This window comes from Lissotriton helveticus, chromosome 12, assembly GCF_964261635.1.
Source record: "Lissotriton helveticus chromosome 12, aLisHel1.1, whole genome shotgun sequence".
Classification (NCBI taxonomy): Eukaryota; Metazoa; Chordata; class Amphibia; order Caudata; family Salamandridae; genus Lissotriton; species Lissotriton helveticus.
In genome coordinates this window covers 53,301,401-53,324,319 of record NC_136073.1, presented here as the reverse complement: position 1 = coordinate 53,324,319, position 22,919 = coordinate 53,301,401, and the positions used below count along the sequence as shown (strand labels likewise).

General features: G+C 45.2%; 1 protein-coding gene across 1 annotated transcript in view; it reads right to left on the bottom strand.

Moving 5' to 3' along the window:
• Positions 1-1,998: 1,998 nt before the first annotated feature.
• The window catches only part of LOC144799599 (cellular tumor antigen p53-like), a 60,938-nt gene continuing 40,017 nt past the window's right edge, over positions 1,999-22,919 (bottom strand). The window contains 3 exon segments of the mRNA XM_078670996.1: positions 1,999-2,383; positions 2,676-2,776; positions 21,089-21,174. Coding sequence (XP_078527122.1) covers positions 2,293-2,383; positions 2,676-2,776; positions 21,089-21,174 — 278 coding nt within the window. The 3' untranslated portion in view covers positions 1,999-2,292.

The window sequence follows — 22,919 nt, the reverse complement described above, 5'->3', positions numbered from 1 at the left end:
TTCAGCAACCAGACTTTGGATTCACATATTTAGGGTTTCATTTTCCCTACTTTGCCCCAAATGTTCTATGTAAACCCAGCAGCCCTGTCAAGCAGGATTTGACAGTCAAGCAGAACATGACACTTAAACGTCATAAAGGATCCTCTCATCCTCCATTGCATATTCCATCAGGTCCAGATAGGCCACCTCTGTCCATTTAGGGCAACCTATTGTTTGCTCCTGGGAGCAATTCATATCTTAGAAAAAGAAGTGACAATTGAAATACACTAAAAGGCCTTAAAAGCTTTAGACAGGTAAAATTTAATTTTATTAAAGTACATTTTACTGTACTAGTTAGACAAAGTTATGAGTTTACCATTAAAATTAACTTTATTTTACTATTAAGATTCCTTCAAATGTTTTTATGGTTTTTTCCTGGACAGAGAGAACATTCATTGAATTAAATATTTTATCTGAAAGCCATCCTATGGAGCAGCTAACCTTGCTGCAGTGAAAATAGCCTTTTGAGCACTGTAAGGACAAGTTTAACATTAAGCATTTTTACATGTCCTACTCTTAAATACCATGCACCCTTCCTTGATGGGCAGAGGCCTACTTGGGGGCGACAATATTTAAAAGGAGGGTTTTGGCTCGTCAACAGGCCTTTTTCGGAGAGGTCAAATCTGTAGCTTAAACCTGTAGTCAGGTTACTCGTTGGCGGCCTACAGTCGAATTTGCATTGTCACTGAAGGGGGTGGCACAATGAGTGCTGCAGCCAGACCACGTGAACGACTGATACCAACAAATGCAACTAACTTTTAACACTTTATAATTCAGTACTGCATACTGTAGAAACAGGCAAAAGTTATTGGGTGGCTGCCCCTCTAGTTTAAACATAAAACATTTATTGCTACCACTGGCAGCAATCCCACTGAGTCCACACTAACCAAGAAACTAGACGGCTAGAGCAGTGGAACACACTGGTACCTGAGAATTTGCATTACGTACACAAGAATTGCTAAGGCTCCGTCAACATGAGAATCTGTTACGTGTAATAGGTTATTGAAAATGCAATAAATAAATTAGTGGAAAAAATTGAGTGCTGCAGCCCAAATGGAGACATTTAAATTTCAGGCCGCAAGTACCCCATGGAAACCATATACTTGCGAATTAAAGGGAAGTTAACCATGCCAATCGGGAATTTGCCATTTCATCATGTTGAAAGGAGGAGCACAAGCACTCTACTACTGGATAAAAGGAGTTAAGTAGACCGCGATCTATAGCTAGCAAAAAAATCAAGGTCAGCAAACAATTTAGAGTGTCCCTGCATAAAGGGGCCATTCCCACCAGTACACAAGCATGGGGTGGGAAATAAATGATGGACAAGGCTATACGAAGGGAACACGCAGGTCTTGTTTAACAATCAGATTATGGCAGCAATACCTCACTCATGAGCAGACCAGACACTCACAGGCCTATGCCTCTTCATAGACCTGCTGGCTTTCCACACAAGCGATGGAGCCCCATAGAGAGAGAAAGGTAAATGGCGGGGATATTTTAAGTTCATCTCATCTTCAATAACTCAAATGTTGAATAAAATGAGGCCAAATAATTACAGGACTATTGGCAAATACGAGGTCACTTTTTGACTGATTTCATAGACACAAGCAGGTCAAGGGGTGGTAGTTAGAAAGTCTCAGAAGGGAGTCCAAAGAATACTAGGGTTGAAAGCACAAGCTGTGAAGTTACATATCGAATCTCTAATGAAAGAAAAGGACCCTCCTGAACAGGCCTCTGAAGAAACAGGGGGTAAAAGCAAATAGTTTCTACTTCTGAGAAAACCTATATGTTTTGGGTACACCCATTAGAAGGCAGGCTGACACAAGGCATAGGTTGCTACAAGAGACTGGTGCTTCAAAATGAGTAATTAAGAGATAGGCCCGATTGAAGTCTACAGGGGTCTTCTAACCAAGTTTAGAAATTACTTGAGACCACTACAACATAAAACAGTCACCGAGACAGGTTTTCTGGCATTGTTTATTTAAAAAAATGTACAAAAGTTAAATTTCAGAAAAAAAAGTGATATAAATGGCAGTGAATTTTAGCTTCGGCCATATGGCTCTACTCAATTAATCCTGTGGAGAGTAGAACTGGTCCTAGTTCACCCCACCTGGGAGAGGGAAACACCACTTGCGGACAGCAGGCTTGAAGGGACGAGCCTGGGGAGAAGTCCTGAGGCATTAGGGACAGCAGACAAGCACTAGCGAAGGAAGACGGAGCACTGCGACCTTTGTAGTTCTAGGTCAGCGAGCTTTAGTCCGAGTCCTGAGTCTCATCCTTAACTAGCAGCTTTTTGCCATTTTTGGGGGCAGGGTTCTCACGCTCCTTTCGAGGTTTCTGGAACCTGTGCAAAACAAAAGTAAAATAATTCAAAAGTTACATTATGTAAGCTAGAAAGGTGAAAATGCAAGAAGGGTGGAACAAAGGCAGAGATAGTGGAAACGAGAGGGATGAGTCAAGAAGACATAAGTGATCAGAGGAGATCGATGAGGGCAACCACCGCAGATACCCTGTGTTGGTTGTGTGCAGCTCAACATCTAGTGTCGGCACCAAGATACCCTTCTGGGTGAACGTGCGCTTTACAAATACACGTTATGTTATTGTCTGCAGCACAGTGTCTTCCATGGAAAACTCACTTCTGTTTGATCTTCTCCTGGTCGCTCTGCGGAATCATGTCCTTCAACTCCAACGCATCATTGAGATTCTTCAACCACTCGTACCGCTCACGGCCGCGGATCTGTTGGTGCAGAAGAACACTCTGATCAAGATATCTCAGTGAACCCTCCACCTCGATTACTCCGGTAAATACCCTTTATTCTATGTAAGCCACCCGTCACCAAATTGACTCATTTAAAGGAGATTAAGAAAAAAGAAAACACAAATTCTAGTATTCTAAATACAAACGTCTAATTCTAAAGAGATTAATCACACCAACCACATACTCGAACCAAAAATGATTGATTTTTAAGAGCTAAATTACTCCAACTGACCCAAACCACCAATTCCAATGAGACCACAAAGTCAAATTAAGAATACCAAAACTACCGAACACTTATTCCAACCAAGGCCTCTTATTCTGTAAGAACTTATTTTGATCAAGACTGCTTATCAACTAGTCTACTTTTTTCAACCAAATTAAGGCCATGTTAAATAAGCTTAGTAAATCTATTTAGAGAAAAAATTGAACTGGAAGGTCTAAGCGATGAACTGAGAAGACTGCATGATCCATTCGACTACGAAACCACTAAGCTAACGCCTGTAAGGTCAAGGAGTGGGAGCTCGCAATAACGAATCTCTAGAATTACAGTTATTCAATTTAATCAGGTGTTTCAGCTTAAGGGCTAAACTGTCAAGCCTAACTGCACAAGAACAATATCTGAAGATTACATGAACTCCAATTCAAATAACTGATCTAAACAGGACAACTGTAACAAAACCCCAAGATGTCAAACATTTCACAAACGTTACTTACAAACAAGGTGGCAACTACCCATCTACTGCCCAACTTTATTATTTCAAAGCGGCAGTGCTCAGATAGCAGCATTTACACTGCCTTAACTATCATTTACAACGAAGCACAACGTGTGACTTTTGCTGTGGCATCTCAGCATCTTTTTTTTTTTTTTTTTTAAAGAGAGGGGGGAAAAAGAAGCAAGAAATAAATTATAAAATGATACACCAAATATAGACACATTTGCACCACCTGCAGACTTTTGGTCAGTGCCTAATAAAGTCTACAGCATTGGTGTTTAACCTGTGATCCGAGAGCCCTGGGGTTCTGTAACCGTTTTACAAAGTTAGATAATAAATTAAAACATTAAAATTAATAACGTTTTTACAAATAAAGGAGCAAAATTGAAAATGTGTAAACTTTGATTGGATTGAGAAATAAACATAATATTTTCATATTAGAGCTTTTCTTTGGCATATACTGGTTTCTGTATTTTTGGGTATTGTTTGGAGTTTCAAATCCTAGAAATCGATTAAGCAGGGGGACCCCGGCTTCCAATAATGAGGGGGCGAGAAACAGTGGGGGAGCCCAAAAATCAAAAGGTTTAAGAACCGCTGGTCTAGAGCAATTTGCTGCAGGTGTTCAGCCCTTCATGTTCTCTCAGAAAGTACCCCCAAGGTGCCTGCTCTTAGGAGATGCACGCTGTCCGGCTGATGAGAATTTAAAGGGCTCCTCTTTCCAATCCCATGAGTAATCACATCAACAGGACGATATGGCATTCTCAAAAATCGGAATTCTTTTTTCCATGGTGTTAAAATCCATGCACCCCACCGCCACAATAAAAAGAACCTTTCTTTCATAAGAGAGCAAGCTACATAGTTGTTTCAGGAATTGCAGGCAACCTCGTTAAAAGTTTACCAAAATGTGTTAGTTACTGAAACTCCATTCTAGAGAGATACTCCTGTGGACGACACCATTTCTCTTGCAACCTCAGCTAATGTACTTAATGACCACAGAAGAAGTTTCCAGGGTAAGGATTGTGCCTTGAATATACCTCCTTTGCAGCCCAAACCACTGGATCTCAGCCTGCCAATGCAAATGGGTCATGATAACGCTCTATTTTAAGCAGCTGGCTGCCTACATTTTAAATATGCTCCAATGACTTCTGACTTCAAAGCCTTGAACTGGCTGCCTCTGGAAGCCAGAATTCAGCTGAAAATTGCCTGCATGACGCACAAGGCTATACACTTGAAATCACCCAGCTACCTCACTCATAAGTTGACAATCTCAGGTGGGTCCAGAACCACCAGGAGCACGAACAATCTTCTGCTGAAACCGCGAAGATTCCGGAAGGAAAAAACCTACAAACGCTCCTTCTCTGGTATGGCGCCCAGGATCTGGAACGCACTTCCTCCTGAAACAAGACTCATCTCTTCCTCCCTTCTTTTTAAGAAAGAAGTTAAAAGTATCCTTATGGCTAAATACACTTGAACAATTTCGCGTGTTTTACATTAAGAACAGTATTACCAGTCTGGCGCTATGATATTGCCTATATATTCCTATGCACGTGTTTATTTACAGCGAGTGGATGGCCGACGCTCCAATTTTGCCTGCTACCTCGTACCTGTACTATACGTTATATGAGTACTATGTTATATACTATATTGGTGCTATGTACATGAACATGTTGATGACTTACGCTCCAACTATGCCTGCTACCTCATACCTGTACTATACGTTATATGGGTACTATGTTATATACTATACTGGTGCTATGTACATGAACCTGGTGATGACTTACGCTCCAACTATGCCTGCTACCTCATACCTGCACTATACGTTATATTGGTACTTTGTTATATACTATATTGGTGCTATGTACATGATCATGTTGAGCTACCTCCCCACTATGCCCCCTTGTTCCCCTGCCCTCCACCTGCCTTTGTAAAGCGCTCTGTTATCTGCAAAGATCTTGTTCGCGCTATATAAAACTCTCAAAATAAATAAATAAATGTAAAGTTAATACTTGTCACATTCTGCAAATAAGTCACAAACCAACTGCCGCAGCTTCCTTCATAAGATACAGGGTGCAGGATATCAGAGCCGTATGATGCCAGTTTTACTTGCCAAGAGTCTACCAGTTAATCGCCAACACCGACCCTCCCAGCGGAAGGAAGACTAGTATCCCAACCAGGACCATCCTTCCACTTACCACTACTAGAGCCAGTGGAGGACGCGGAACAAAAGTAGGGTCCAGCTACAGTAGAAAAATTAGGCCTTGCAGCAATATTGATGCTGTGCAGGTGAGTAGTGTGCTGTTGGGACCGTCTTATTACACATATAACATGTTTTTAATCAAACACCCAACCCCCACAGGAGAGAAGAGGTATATACTCAACTATGTCCTACTTCTATATATACACAAGTATCACACAACATACTTGTGTTATCCACTATGAAAATTTAGATGAAGTAGGGTAGGGTCATAAAAAGATATTCAAGAGGTTGTCTCACCCACAACGTATTTTGGCCTGCTTCGTCACCAGCGACCTCTCACGCTGTATTTTGTGTGATAATTCCAATCAGAGACACCTCCCGTCGCCTTGTTAGCTTTGAGCTAGTACCAGTCAAATCACACTGCTGCGCTTCAAGATGAGGAGGAAGAGGAAAAAAAATCCGACATCCATGGTGCATTTACTTAAAGTCCAGAAAGCAATAGTCTACAACTAGGAACTTTCTTACAACATTTGGGAAAAGAAAATTCTATTATCACCACCTATCCATCTTGCCCAAAAGCAACCAAGGACAGTAGCGGCCTGCATTTAAAGAATGTTCCAACCTTGATCAGCCAGGATTGATATTGGTGCGTTAGTGATCAAAGCCGCTAGTGGACAAAACCGTAATCACAAAGTCCAAAACATCCGCCTTACCAAAGAAATTCTTACACTACTTTTTGAACTACATATGACTTCTATACCAGTCAAGAAAGCAAACCCTACTGAGCTATCTTTTCAATTTCAATTCAATTCAATTAATTTATACAGCGCACTACATACCCAGAGGGTCTCAAGGCGCTTGAAGAAGGGTGGGGTTTTCCCAGGTACCGTGGTTTTCCCAGGTACGCTGTATGCCTGGACTGTAAATCAAGTGTAGTGATTTTCAAAAGACCCTTAGTCAGAGGGCTTCACACACACTACAATCAGAGTACAGCTGAAAGAATGCGGCACCTGCTCAGAGTAACATAGCACCATGCAAATTACAGGTAGAAGTGACCTTTTGTGCTACAGCAATATATTAAACATTTCTCAGAGTTAATTAGCCACTTAGTTTTCAGAACAGATCCTAATTTCAACTGTTCCTTTATTCAAAGGTGAATATTTAAGAGCAAATTTTAAAGAAAAGTAACAGCACTGGCTGTACAGCAATCATTCTGGTATGCACCTGAGAAGGACTAGTTCGACTATACTGGTTTCAACCTGCAAACCACCTTGAACGGGCTAGCCCTGAACTCCTGGACCCAAGAGCCATGACTGCTTGTAAGGACAATTTGTTACCTTATATCAAGTGTGGGACAGCGCCTCTTTTTGCATGGTTACCCCCCTCTTTTTGCATGAATTTAATGAGGTTTCAAGTGTAGTGCACATGGTTCCTGCCAACTAGGTCCCCTGTGCCAGTGCTTCTCTTTCAAAACATATCCACAATCGGTACATCAGTCTCCAGTAAGTCCCTAGTAAACAGTATCGAATAGTTTTCTTACCTGTCGGTGTAGTTTTGCAGCTTGAAGATCTTTCTGGATTCACTATGCTGTGCATTATTCCGCGGTCTTGTGGTTGGGTCCGGATTCGTAGTCTTTTCTTTGTTTTTTTTTTTTTTTTTTTTCTCTTTGCCCAGGTGGGCGTCGGCGTCACACCCCCTTTGGGTGTATTTCCGGTGACGTCGGCATGCTTCCTGCGGAAGCTCCCACTCTTGGGCGCCATCTTCGGGTTCTTTTTTTCCGTGTTTCTTTCGTTTCCGAAGTAATGGCAATGTTCTTCTTAGTTTGTATTTACCGCTTTGTATTTTCAAAGTCTATTCTTTAGTTAACCACCTCTTCTCTCTCCAGCCTCATCTTTCTGGCGGAGGTGGGTGGGTTCGCTAGTGAATCCAGAAAGATCTTCAAGCTGCAAAACTACACCGACAGGTAAGAAAACTATTCGTTTTGCAGCGTGAATCTTTCTGGATTCACTATGCTGTGCATAGATTTTGTAGCGGTTTCTCATCTCTGTGGCGGCTGGGTGGAAGATGAGCGTTGGGTGTTGAATATGTGCTGTAGCACCTTCTGTCCCACTTGAGCTTCCTTGTTCATTTGTATGTCCACACAGTAGTGCTTCGTGAACGTGTGCACCGAAGCCCATGTTGCCGCCAGGCATATGTCCTCTATGGGTGTGTTAGCCAGGAAGGCTATTGTAGCGCCCTTCTTCCTGGTGGAGTGGGCACGTGTCCCCTCAGCCAGTTCCTGTCCTGCCCGTTTGTGGCAGAGTTGGATTGTTTGTGCGATCCATCGTGCAATGGTCCTTTTGGTTACTGCTTTGCCCATGAAGCTGTTTGCGAAGGACACAAAAAACTGTTTCGTTTTCCTGTGCCCCTTTGTCCTTTCAATGTAGTGCATGACTGCCCTTCTGGCGTCCAGGGTGTGCAGAGCTCTCTCTGCGCTGGTTGTGGGTTTTTGGAAAAAACTCGGTATCTGTATAGACTGGTTCATGTGAAAATTGGATACCACCTTCGGCATGAAGTGTGGGTCAGTCCTCATCACAACTCTATCGTTGTGTATTTGTATGTATGGTTCTTGTAGCGTCAGCGCTTGAAGCTCGCTTACTCTGCGTAAGGACGTTATCGCAACCAGGAAGGCTGTTTTCATAGTTAGCATCTTTAGGGAGGCCTTGTGAAGTGGTTCAAAGGGCTCTTTCATGAGTTCCGTTAGGACTGTGTTCAAGTTCCATGCAGGTGGCGGCACCCGCTTGGGTGGTGCGATCCTTTTCGCTCCTTCTAGGAATCTCTTCACCACCTGTGATGTGAAGAAGCTCCTGCACGTTTCTCCCCTTGTGTAGGCTACTATCGCTGCCAAGTGAACTCTTAACGAGGATGAGCTAAGGTTCTTCTCCAGTAAGTGCGTCAGGTACCTTAGCACTGTGGAGTCCCTCTTCATCTTATTGTGGAGTCTTTCCTGTCTGCACCATATTGTGAATCTTTTCCATTTCGCAACGTAGCACTTTCGAGTGCTGGGCCTTCGTGCCTCCCGAAGTACCCTCAGGGTGCTTTCTGGTAGTCTCAAATGTGCGAACTCTATGTCCTCAGGAGCCACGCTACTAGGCTCATGCTCTCTGGCTCTGGATGCAGTACCTCTCCGTTCTGCATGGACAGTAGATCTTTCCTCCTGCTGAATCTGTGGGGTGCACACTGTGTCATCTCCATGATCTGCGAGTACCAGGTCTGCCTCGCCCACTGCGGTGCGACCAGTATCAGTGTCATGTTGCTCGCTCTGCACTTGCTCAGTACTCTGTGCATCAGTGGTATCGGGGGAAAGGCGTAGGCAAATGTCCTTGACCAATCTATCCATAGGGCATTCCCCAGTGTCCCCTCCTCGGGCTGCCTGGATGCGAAGTTTTGGCATTTTGCATTCTGGCGTGTGGCAAACAGGTCCACCGATGGTGTCCCCCACCTGTCGAACAGGTATCTTGTCTCCTGAGCATTGAGCTCCCACTCGTGGGATGCCGATGTCTGCCTGCTGAGCCAATCGGCTTGTATGTTGTCCTTCCCTGGTAGGTGTATGGCTAGCAGGTCTATCTTGAGAGGGATGGCCCATCTCCATATCTCCTGCGCCAGCGTTGAAAGCGGTGCGGACTGTGTGCCCCCCTGCTTGTTGATGTAGAACATCGCAGTGGTGTTGTCTGTTTGTATCAATACCCTGTGCTTGTACAGTCTTGTTTGAAAGGCCTTCAGTGCAAGGAAGATTGTCTTCAATTCTAAGTAATTGATGTGCTTTGTGGCATCCGTCGGTGTCCACAGTCCCCTCACCTTGAGCTCCTCCATGTGAGCGCCCCATCCCTTCAGGGATGCGTCTGTGGTGATGGTCACTGTTGGCGTTGGGGGCGTTAGAGGCTTTCCCCTTGCTATGTTCTCCATGGTCCACCATGTCATCTCCTTCTGCACTGCGTGCGTTACAACCACTAGATCCTCCCAACTGCCTGTAGCTTGTGACCATTGCTCCTGTAGCCATTCTTGAATGGGTCTCATGTGGAGTCGTACATTCGGTACCAGGTGGATGCATGATGCCATCATCCCCATGATCTTGCTCGCCGTCCTCACTGTCCGAGCTTGTCCCTTCCGGTAGAGGCGAGTTTCCTTCACCAGCGCCCTCGCCCTCTTCTCGCTGGGGAACACCTTGCCCTGTAAGGTGTTGATCTGTGCTCCCAGGAAGATCTTCACTTGTTCCGGCTCCATTGATGATTTCTTCCAATGGATGGAGAACCCCAGGTTTATGAGCGTGCTGGTCACTGTATGTGCGTGCAGCTTGCATTTCTGGTATGAGTTTGCTTTCACCAGCCAGTCGTCCAGGTAAGGGTATACATGTATTCCCTGCCTTCTTAGGTGCGCTGCGACTGCTGCGAGGCACTTTGTGAAAACTCTTGGTGCCCATTTTAGACCGAAGGCCAGTGTCGTGAACTGGTAGTGGCTTTCTCCGACGGTGAACCTGAGCATGTGCTTGTGCTTCCTGTTCATTGGGATGTGCAGGTATGCGTCTTTGAGGTCTATAGTGACCATGAAGTCCCCGGTCTGCAACTGTGGGAGCACCTCTTGCAGGGAGGTCATTTTGAATTTTTGCGTTCTTATGAATTTGTTCACGAACCGTAAATCGAGAATGGGCCTCATTGTCTCGTCTACTTTTGGTACCAGGAAGTATGTTGAGTATACTCCTGTGTTTCTTTCCTTGAAGGGTACCCTTTCTATGGCCTGCTTCTGCAGGAGTTCTTTTGCTTCTTCCTGAAGGCACTGCAGCTGCTTGCTTGCTAGCGGCTTTCTTCTTGGTTTTCTGTTTGTTGGCCTCGCCTCCAACTCTATGCAGTATCCGAATTGGATAATGTTGAGGATCCATTTGTCTGATGTGATTCCTCTCCACTCCTGGAGGTGGAATCTTAATCTTCCTCCCACTGGTGTCCTGTGGTCGTAGGTGTCTAGTTTGTCTTGACCCATCTGTACGTGCTGCCCCCTGGGATCTTTTTTGTGGGTGGGCACACGGATTTTTTTGAAGTCACTTGGAGGTGGGCTGCTGGCCCCCTCTTCTATTTTGTCCCCGTCCATTTCTCCCTCGAAAGGACTGGCCTCTTTGTTGGTACTGCCAGGGCTGTTTCTGATGGCCCTGCTGACCCTGCGAGTCTGCCTGGTGCGTTTGCTGGAAAGCCTGGTGTGATGTCCCTGGCTGGTTTCCGCCTCTTCCGCCGGGCCTCCGTGACGGGGTGCCCCTCTTGTTCCCTCTGAACTGCAATGCTCCCATGGATCTTGCTGTTTCGTTATCCTTCTTAAGTTGGCTGAGTTGCTCATCAACTGTTTGTCCGAAAAGCGTACTGCCGTTGAATGGTGTGTTCAGGATGCTGTGTTGCACCTCCGGTTTGAAACCGGATATCCTGAGCCAGGCGTGTCTCCTTTCCGTGACGCCCATCATCATGAGCCTGCTGGCGGTGTCTGCCCCATCCAGGGCCGTCTTAAGGCAAGAATTTGCAGCATTCTTCCCCTCTTCAATTAGCTTTTCGGCTTTCTGCTTGGCATCCTGGGGCAAGTCCTTCACCAACTGCCCCAGTCCCTCCATGATTTGGTACATGTGTCTGTTTACCAGGGCGTTGGAATTAGCCATGCGCCAGTGGGTCGCGGCATTCCGTTCGATCCTTCTGCCCACCAGATCCATCCTTTTGCTCTCTTTATCCGGTGGCGGGCCCGAGGTAGTGGGTACGTTAGCCCTCCTCCTTGCTGTGGCCGTGATAATGGAGTCTGCGGAGACCGTGCCCTGAATGTAGGCCGGGTCCTTTGCGGCATGCTTGTACTTCTTCTCAGTTCTGGGAGTTACTGCCTTGCATGTTGCGGGCTCCCTGAAAGCTTCCTTCCCCTGAGCCAAGACGCTCTCGAGCATCGGGAGGAACTGGCTCCTCGTTTGTGTTGGGAGCAATGTTTCCAGAAGGAAGTCTGCTTTCTGCTTCTCTTCGTCGAGCTTGAGCTTGAAAGCTGCTGCGGCAGATTGTATCACCGCGTTGTAGGCCCCGATGTCGTCCGGCGGCGAGGGCCTCGAGGGGTAGGTGTCGACCACCTCCTCCGGGCTGTCGGTGTCGACATCGATGTAATCTACCTCCTGAAGGTCATAGGGCGCCGACTCTGTGTCTGTCCTGCCCTCATCTTCCTCCCCATAGCTGTAGCTCTCGTGGGGATTCTCGTACTCCTCCTGGTCGTCGAACACCTCGACGTCCTGGTCTTGCTCGGTGACTTCGGCGACCTCTTCTTCTTCCTCCTCGACCGCCTCCAGCACTGGTGGCTTGGTCTTGTGAGGGATCGTGAAGGCCTTCATCCTTGCGTCGAAATCTTTTTTCCGCTGCATGAAGTTCTCCATTTCTGCCTCGAGGCGCCTTCTTTTCTTTTCCATCTCGGCCGCGTGTTCCGCGTCGGATGGTTCCGCCGCTCTCTTCGACGGATGGCTCGTCGCCGTGCCTCTCGGAGTCGAAGTTTTCGACGTCGAACCGGATATCGGGTCTCTGGTCGTCGTCGACAGTTTCGGGTCTTTCTCCCTCGTCGATCGATCCTTTTCGGGGACGATTTTCGACGTCTTCTGCTGATCAGCAGCTCTCGGCGCCGGGGACTCCTTCTCTGAGGATCCGCTGGGCCTGGGAGTAGTCGCGGACGCCGCCTTTTTTGGCGTCGGCGCTTTCGGGGTCTTGCCCTCGATTTTTCGAGACTCAGAGTCTCTCGGGTTCTTGGGGGCCGAAGAGTCTCCTACCTTGTCAGAAGTCTTCGTGTAATCGGTCTCTACGACCGTGTAGCTGTCGTCTTCGGCGGCAGCGTTGTCTTCTTCCTCGGAGGACATCCCCAGCTCGTAGAGCGACGGGGTCGGGGCCTTCCCCTGCAGGGCGGCGTGTGCTACCCTCTGCCTCTCTCTCACACGAAGGGTCTTCGGGGTGAAGGCGGAACAGGCGTTGCAGTCTCCGCTTTCGTGGTCCACCGGTAGGCAAAGGTTGCATACCGGGTGCTGGTCCTTCTGCGCGTACTTGTGGTGGCAGTTACGGCAGAACTTGAACGGCGTGTTGTCCATCCTCGAGCGTCCAGGGCCTCTCTGGTCGCGTGTTCGTCGACGGTCGTCGAAGATCTGGATGGAAAACGCCTTATCTTTGCTTGTCTTTCGTCGGTGAAGTCCCCTGGAGTCTTCAGATGACTTCTCCTCGTCTTTTCTGTATTTTCTTTCTTCTTTCTCCAAAAATGTCTGGAGCCCAAACGGGAACGATCCAGACCCGACCGCGGAAAAAAAGAATCTGAAGATGGCGCCCAAGAGTGGGAGCTTCCGCAGGAAGCATGCCGACGTCACCGGAAATACACCCAAAGGGGGTGTGACGCCGACGCCCACCTGGGCAAAGAGAAAAAAAAAAAAAAAAAAAACAAAGAAAAGACTACGAATCCGGACCCAACCACAAGACCGCGGAATAATGCACAGCATAGTGAATCCAGAAAGATTCACGCTGCAAAACCTGGGTACCTAGGGCCTGGGAGCTAAAGAGGGTCTCCTGGGATCACCCTCACTGGGACCATGCCCCTGCTCTAGCAGCTTGAATGCCCTAGTCAGGAAGAAGTCGACATAGCACCCTACATGGGTGCCATGCCAGCCAGCACTGCATGAAATAGGTGAGTCACTCCTCTAGCAGGCCTCATAGCCATAGGGCGAGGCGCACTATACCCCCGGTGAGGACAGATCTGCATGAGCATATATGCCCCTACAATATTAGGGTCCATTCCTTAATATTGTAGGTGCCAGTGAAGCCATAGAAAGTACATGGGCTGGAAACTCAACAACTCTTATTACACAGCACCACAACGACTTCAGTACCAAACTACTTGTCTCAATAAAACCACACTGATGCCAGTATGAGATTTAATGTACCATGTTCTCAGAGGACACCTCGGAAGTACCCCCTGAAAACCTACTAACCTTGGAATGGTCTCTGACCAGCTGGAGGCAGCCAGCCACAACCAGGCATGGTTCTGGACCCCGGGTGGAGAGCCCCTGCTCTCTGGGATCAGAAACAAAGAACATCCTGGGCAGAGGTGTGTCACCTCTTCCCCCATGGTGGGCCGGTGCTCGAAGGGGGGAGGGGGCTTGGGGGTGGAAGCTTCAAAGACCTGCCGCCCTTGTAATGCAGGCCCCAGGCTCTGCTGCCAGCAGTAGATGGCAGCTCCCGGTTTACACCCCTACTTTGGGTAGGACAACTTAGAATGATCGGGGTGTGCCCACCTCTACCAAATCGACCCCTAAGGTGGGGGAGGCAAAGCGACGCACAACTTTCAGTCCCTGCCATCTTGAAGATGGGGAGACCCCTCACCCCCTCCCACAGGAGGGTAGCATAATATAGGGTGTAGTCAGTCACCCCACGTAAGATGCCTGTTGTACCTACCTGCTACTCCCCTAAAAAACACCCCTAAATTTAGTTTTTAGGTGGCTCCCTCACACCTAAAAATAAGATCTGAGATAACCTAAGAAGAAAGAAGACATCCTTGCAGAGAAGTCTGAAGACTAGGACTACCTTGGCTCCAGCCATGCCGGCCTGTCTGCAGCTTCTGCGAACCTGCGACTTGTCTTGCAGCCAGCAACCTCTGAAACCCTGGGAGGACTGCTGCCTTCGAAAAGACTCGGATCTTCTGTGGACAGTGGACCTGTCCAGAAGGAGGTACCTCATAAGGACCCCGGATCCGCGCCTCCTGATCACTGCCACCGACATCCACGGCATGATTCAGAGTGGCTCATTTGCGCAGTTAAGTCGCCCAAACGATCCTGACCTAGAGTCCAGCGTTGGCTGATCTCCACAGCAGTACTTGCAGTGTGAATCCATAGAATACCCCTGATCGCACCTGGTTCCAGTAGGAAGACTCCAACGTCGAAAGGCACTCCTGCACACAAAGCCCCTGGGCCTTGGTGAGCTAAACCGACGGTGTCCCTACGACCCCCTACCTCTTCTGTCGTTGGTCTCCCTTGTGGAACCTCTGGTGCAATGCCAGAAACCGGTTTGCCAAAAGAAGAATCTCCATTCAACAGCAATGGGTGCCCGACGATAAAATAGCCCCCCTTGTGCTGGTCTTAAACCCCAGAGCTTGGCCCCTGCAACCGATACACTCACCTGCAAGCAGCATGGCTTCAGGCACCCCCAGTCTCCATTAAAACACCTTGGGACGAACTCAGATTTTGACTTTTGCACCCGGCTGCCACTGTGTCACAACTTTGGTACTCACCTGACCCTTGCAGATCTTTGGTCCAGAAGACTGGAATTGTAATAGCGTTACTTATCTGTTTAACCACAGTATTGTTTTCCCCATAGGATAACATTTACTGTTCTGAAAAGTTTTTAAGTGTCGCCTTTTTGAAGTGAAAATGTACTTTTATTTACAAAACGTACTTACCCAATTGCAAAGATCTTGGTCTTAAAATAAAATACAAGGTATATTTTTCTAAAATTGGTGTGGATCTCCTTCTTTAGTCGTGTGTCCCTTATTGGTCAATGTTGTGAAATAAAGGTCTTGCACTCCTCTGTGTTAGGCCCAAGGCTCCTCGCCCACGGTACCACTAATGGAGCACTTTGGGTTTTACATTGAGCCCTGTACAGTTTTGGGGAACCCCTGGACTCTGTGAACGGTATTACCATTTAGTTGGGATACCATATACATACAGTGCCAGCTACCTACATCAAGTACTCGTCATCAACCAGTTTACATGGCATCACAGCAATCAAAGTGGAGTTGCCTGCAAGCACATTTACAATTGGTTTATGAACAATGGAGAACAATAACTAAGTAACCTATTAAAATAATCTCCAGCGCCCATGTCCTTTCAGCAGAGGTTTGGATGCCATCAAACAACAAGGCTCTTAAACTGCTTCTTAGGAGCAAGGAGTTCCCCAAACATGGAACAAGAGATTAGTTTGGCTTATTTTATCTTCGATTCACCTTTGGACAGAAAAGAACGAACTTGGTTTTAACATAGCTAAGTGACATGTGGGGCACCTACCTTTTTAGCCACCAGCTCTTTAAAAAGGAGAGATTTTAAATGTATTCTAACAATAACGCAAGCCAAATTACAACACCCAGTCTGCAGTGCCTCACTTGGCAGCAGCGTTTTGAATTAATTTAACGTATTCATCAAGGCTTTAACAGCCTGAAGATAGCCTACTATGGCATAATACTTTTTTGCCATCTGGCCTACAACTTACCAAATACAGTGTCATCTATGTATGAGCGTCTGCAAACCCCCCCTCCCCTCCCCCCCGGAAGAGACCCAGAAGAGGAGTGAATGGTAGATTTCCCAAGACAGGCGAGAGCAGAGACTTAAGGAGTACCCCTTAAAAAAGCCATTATGCTCTAATCAAAAAGGCTTGAATACATTCTGTCTGAAATCACAGGTTCAATCAGCAGAAGGTGCGGACAGTCATCACACTGGATAGATATATCTAAACTAACACTAGTCTCCCATTTGAAAGGAAGCCGGCCACAGGACAGGTAATTGTCCATCCATTTAATTGCACCTAGAAACAGAAGGCCCAAGGATGGATAGATCAAGCAGCACTGTTCATTGCAGCATATTAGCAGTTCTGGTTTTCAAAGACGCGTTTCAGCTGATCAGATAGCCTATCTCAATTTGAGCAATCGACATTTTTTCTCTCTTTATATATTCTCCAAATCAGTAAAAGCAAACATACTTTGAATGCAGTAGTTCATCAAAATGATAATTCATTCGTTTTTTAGAGTCTCTTTGTGCACTTTCTTTTAATTTTAGCGCTTCAATAATGAAGCACAAAGGTACATCACTCCATTAATTTTGTAAACGTTTCTGCAGCAAACCTGTTGAGGGAGTTAAACAGCTGCATTAGCCCACACTCTGAAACCCCTCACCACTAAGCTAACATTACAATCTAGTACCTACAATGCGTCTCTAAATTCCATATTACATTGAGGGCAAAATTGTGGAACATGCAAACATAGCTTGTTGCACCACTAGCCGGAGCATACCGGCCAGTCCCCTTTTTAGATATTTGCTGTTTCCTACAGTACAAAAGCTTCTACTGTCAATCTCATCAAATCAATTTCATATACTCACTGATCATCTAAAACATACCACAACATTTGTAGGCCCATTACATCGTGGCAGTTTAATTTCACCCAGTTTTAAGAAGGTGGCCTGGAAAAAGTACTTGTCATCTCATGCAATACGATGTATAAACGCGGTCTACACTACTTCAGGTAGTCCTCCGCTGCCTCCAAGCATCCTGGGGACCACGCACCTGGATACCCTCTTGGGAGATTAGTGCGATACACAAATCAACATAAAGGAATCAACTGGACTTGTAATCTAGGAATATAACTCAAAAATGCAGGACTAGTCAATGATAGACTCAAAGATTATCACACTCAGAGTCACAGCCAGTGCCCCTCCCCCTTGTAAGCTTTCTTCCACTGTAACCTTCCTTGGTCTATGAAGCAGCAGGGTCTTGAGCAGACTCTTTAGTACACTGTGGAGCATGGACTGGATCAGGGAAATAAAATAAGCTAATGCGGCCTCAAAAACTTTATTCTTGCACATACTGAACTTGACAGGACTGGAGATTTGATGTAAAAATATGTATTTCGGTGGGGTACGGTTAGGAGGTTCTGGGTTAAGTTTTCCATCAAAATCCAAATTGATGCATTTATGCCTCTTTGGCTTTCTCGCCATCCGGGACTTCCTGGCTGGTGCCAAAGAGCAACTCCTATGACCACAGACTCAAACTTATTTACAATCTGAACCCAGTGCAGACACCATAGCATAAAATAACCAGAGTTTTTCTTTTGGGGGTTTCAAGGTTTTGGCCAGAAAGGCGTAAAGGCCTGACTATTCGTGGTCTATATGGACAGACAACTAACACATTGAGTGCAAGTCTACTAAACGATACTGGCTGTGAGAACTTAATACAGGTTTGATCCAAAACCATGAGTGCACAAGAAGAATGTATATTATATATATATATATATATATATATATATATATATATATATATATATATATATATATATATATATATATATATATATATATATATATATATATATATATTGCTGCACACTTTTCGTATCCCATAAAGTCTCCGAAAAAGAAAGGCCGGCACGCTGGTATCCAGTTGCAGAATTTTTAATCACCAAACCCCCCTTACAGACGCGTTTCGCCTTCACAGGCTTCGTCAGTGTAACATTACTGTGTAGTAAAAATCACCATTTTAAAGACATTGGTTGTCTACCCTCTTCATTAACATAAACGAAGGACATCTTTTTTTAAATACATTGTAGTCGCCATATTGTAGTGGGCAAATAGCATTGCTTTGCTTACTTTATCATGGTGATTAGTGTGAAAGTGCATAGTGCTCAGTTTAAAAACAAGTAACATTATTCAAATAATTCAATACTTTTTTCACATTCATTCAGTTAATGCAGTAACTTAGATTGGGATACACTTTGGGTGTTTCTGAACCATTTCTTTCCCAAGTTATCCTCTTTATGTTATTTCGCCCTGAATGGGCGTTCAGTTAAGCAGTGCAAAATCAACAATACAAACCAAAAACACAAGGCATTGGATGTCAAAAGGGAAATAAAGCTGTTACTCAGTTCTAATCCTTTGATTATGGTTTCTTTCCCATTATTGACCCCCTCGTGATTACAAGTGAACCCAAAGTTCGTCGTTATTGTTCAAACCCCAAGGAGCTATCGTTTTTAAATTAATGATGTGTTTTGATTCTAAGATGCGCAGGGCCTTTTCCCTATCGCCTCCCCGTTCTGATTTGGGGACCTGATCCATGCAATAGTAGCTTAATTTTTCCCACTTGCTCTGATGGTGTAAAGCAAAGTGGCGGGCTACCGGATATGCTTTGTCATTATTGGTAATGGCCCGCATATGTTCAAGGACCCTAAGTTTCGCGGGTTTGATGGTATTACCAATATATCGTAGTTTGCATGGACAGGTTAGACAGTACACCGTATACTCCGAGTTGCAATTGAGCAGCTGTTTTATTTTCAAATTGGGTTTGTTATCGCCTGTGCGATTTGGGTATTCAGATGTTTTTTCACTGAATTTACAAGCCTTGCATTTCGAACAAGGAAAGAACCCCACCGATTTAGAAATTTTGACAGGTTTGATCACTGGTTTAAAGTGGCTGTGGACCAGATGATCCGCCAAAGACGGACATCTTTTGTATGTGATTAATGGTTTTGGCGGCAGATTTCCCTTGAGGATTCTGTCAGAAGTTAGTAAATGCCAGTGTTTACGAAAAATGTTCGTTATTTCGCCTGATTTTGTGTTGAATTCCGTAATCATACGGATCTCATCAGGTGCCTCAGTTTTCAATTTAGGAACTAGGAGATCCCTCCTGTTAGCTATAGAGGCTTTTTCACTGGCCTGGGACAGGATATTCCTATTGTACCCCCTATCCTCAAATCTGTTTTTTGCCTCAGCAGCAGCAAGAGTATAGTCTTGAGTAAGAGAACAATTTCTCTTAAGGCGTAAAAATTCGCCATATGGTACATTTTTTATTAAGCTTCTTGGATGGTATGATTTTGCATGCAAGACTGCATTCCCTGCAGTGGGCTTTCTGTACAATCTGGTGTGCAAGATGTTATTGTGTACAAATACCTCCAGATCTAAATAATTAATACAGTCAATGCTGATGGTACTAGTAAACTTTAAATTAAGCGTATTAGTATTTAGTTGGGAAATGTACTCTTCTGCTGATTGGCGGTCTCCCTGCCAGATTATAAAGAGGTCATCGATATACCTCGTCCACATAAGTATCTTATCCGTCCACTGCCGATTTGAGTCGTTCCAGGCTTCGTGCTTCTCCCACCATCCAACGAAAAGATTCGCATAGCTGGGGGAGAAGCACGAACCCATGGAAGTACCTCTTTTTTGATTATACAGTGTCCCGTCAAACAAGAAGATGTTATTATACAGGCAAAACCTGATCATGGACAATATCATTGCACTGTGGGTATTAAAATGCTCCGGTTTGGTGTCCAAAAACCATTTAACAGCACACAGACCTTGTTCGTGATTAATACAGGTATAAAGGTTAACCACATCCAGTGTGATCAACAGCATTCCTGAATCCCAAGTAACATTGTCCATGATATTTAAAAAGTCTTGAGTGTCTTTCAAATAAGAAGGAAGGTTTCTTACAAAGGGAGACAGATAGGAGTCCACAAATCTGGAAGTGTTTTCAAGCAGGCTTCCTATAGAGGACACTATTGGACGCCCTGGAGGCCTTTTGGCATGTTTGTGCACCTTTGGTAGGTGGTAAAACGTTGGTACTATAGGTGCATCACATTTTAAAAAGAGGTATTCGTCCATTGATAGCATTCCCTCTTTTTGCCAGTCATCTAACATCTTGTGGAACGTTACAATGCTCCTGTTGTATTCTGTTCTCGATATAGGAGTGTAACATTCTTTGTCCTTTAATTGTCTATGATATATATATATCTTCAGAACGATTCCTCCGTAAAAGAAACCCTGGGGACACAGCGGGGAACCATTGGGGCTTCTTTAATTACTTTGCTGCAAGGCACAATGCATTTCAGCGCAATGCCTTCGTCAGTTGGCGCTAGACAAAATGAAGTTCCTTCTCTACCCTCCTTTGTACTCCTTAGGCCCTCCCAGTAGTATATAGATCTCAAGAATAGAACATGTCCCGTGTCTTTTGATGGCCCTAGCAATTTGCTCGGAGACCAATGGATTACTGGATTGCCTTGAATCTTGACTGGTCTTGAAATGTTTAGTATCCCAGCCATGCACCCGCTTTAATAAACCAGATGGGGTTCACACAGAATGTAAGATGGCTGATGCACCATCGAGCATAATAAACTCAGGGTCAAAGTCAATATGAATGGTAATAACTCAAAGCAACAATATGCTTTCGACAGCCTAAACACCAGATAGAGGGAAAAGGCAAAGTATACAAATTGAATACAGGTTCAAGTTACAATAATACCTCTTTAAACCCCGGCTTGTTTTAACCAAGTCGTAAGGGGAAAACATGCACGCCTGTAACAATAGTTTTAAAATGGTTTTACCGCGTGAACCTTAAATAGGATCCGCCCTCACCGGATCAGTTTGTTTGTTCTCAGACATCCTGCGACCCACTTCAAGACTCCAGTCTACAGAAGGTACTGTTTACAGGATCTTATTGTATGCAAGAGTAAATTACCGCAAATACTCTTCAGATACAGTCAGCAGACGTGTTAACTAACCAAAAGCTTCTCCCTCAGATGACTCAAAATCTCAACATATACAAACTTCAAGACGCAAACCTGCAGCGTATAGATCTCATCCTCCCCAGTAGCCTTCCTCTTAGGATGTTCTGCATCGGTTTCAGTCAAAGTGGTATCCTTGATGGCTGTGGAGCAAAGAAACCAAATTAAAGTACAGGCCTCAAAAGACGGCTTGCTAAAAAGCTAGATACTAATTGTGGGAGACAATGGGAGATGCTACTGGGTTGAATTAGGACAACTGATTCAGAGAGGGGGTCTTAAGAGTTCAAGAATCTCAGTCAAGCTTCCATGAGGTCATTGCTTACTACTGTAAAACTTGACATCCCTTTGAGTTAAGCATTTTCAATATCCCAGGTACAGAGTGGATGAAACTTAATACTGAATTAAAAGGAGCTGGTGCTTAATGGCAAATTTCTTATCCAAGAGGGGTTGGCCTAACGGCTAAGGCGCTCGACCTCGGAATCTGGGTTCGAGTCTCGGTAACGACGCCAAAAAAAACCCCTGTGATTCTGGGCAAATTACTTAATCTCCCCGTGCCTAAAATGAAAGTGTGTCCTCATGTAACGTAACTGGTACTATGTAAAGCGCTCTGATAACTGATTCGGTTCTAGTTTGCGCTATATAAAACTCTACAAAAAAAAAAAATGTAATCCCGTGGAAGTCGACATTTCAGTCAACACAGAAAAAAATGGGTGTACACCGGTCATTTGTTTCTTGATCATGGTGTTTAAGGCATGAGAAATGTTTCCCGCCCTCCAAGATATTTTCACCACTAGCGCTCTGTCAAAGAGGTGAAGCCAAAAGCATTAGGCAACTTATACACTTTCATCAGTTCGCTCTTCAATCTATTTAAAGCTATCTGACAAGTCAAAGCAAGCCAATCTGTACATAGATTTTTTCAGATTTGTAATGACTTCTCATCCAAACATCATTTCAGCAGTCATAATCTCAATGGTAAAGCCCTGGTAATGAAAGAAAGAACAGCAGCCAGTTCTGAACTTAACGACCCTCTGATCTGTCTCACGGGCCGTGGAAGAAGCCACTGAAAAGGTTTAATGTGATATCATGGCCCCATTATATTGCATAATTATTTGCACCAATTAGTGATAGATCCAAGTTTGGTTAAATATTTCAATCTTTAGTAGAGAAACTCTCAGTATAAGAGTGGTTGCTTTCTTATGCCTTCTTGTGTCAGGGTATTGCTTGTGTTCATTTAGCACAGTGATACTCCCAAGTACGGCCCGGGGGCCACATGTAGCCCTCCTGACCGTTACATGCAGCCCCCTGCTCAAAAGCAGCACTGGGCTGGTGTATACTTTACGGAGCACCACCATTCAGAAAGATGTTAAATAAATAGGCAAGCATTTATTTACATGTTACCTGAAGTTTAACACCTTGCCTGTGTTGAACGTTCAGCTCCAGTGCTGAACGTTCGAAAAACGGGTGGGGCCCCGTCGGCCAACGGACGTTTACAGCACTACCAAGGTAGTGCACGTGAAGACCGTTGGCCGACGGCAGCAGCCAAGGGGTTAAGAAAGGAGTGACTAGAATCGCTTAACTTTAGAAACTCCTTCATTTTTTTATGCGAGTGCATCACAGAAGCTAGTGACTCAAACAGATGAAGTGTACGTAGTTTATGTGGCCCCGGGATCTCACATTGTGCAGCAAACTTGCAGTCCAAGTGCATCACACTGCTTCTGCAGGAGGAAGAGTTACTCTTTTTCTAAAACTTGGGATAAGGTGCTCAGAAAGTACAGGGACCCGATGAATCAGGAATCGAACCAACCCTCCTGCTTTCCACACTCTTCCAAGGTTGTGCATGCAGACAAGGGAGAAACAATCTGACCCACATATGGGAGCACAGGGTTAA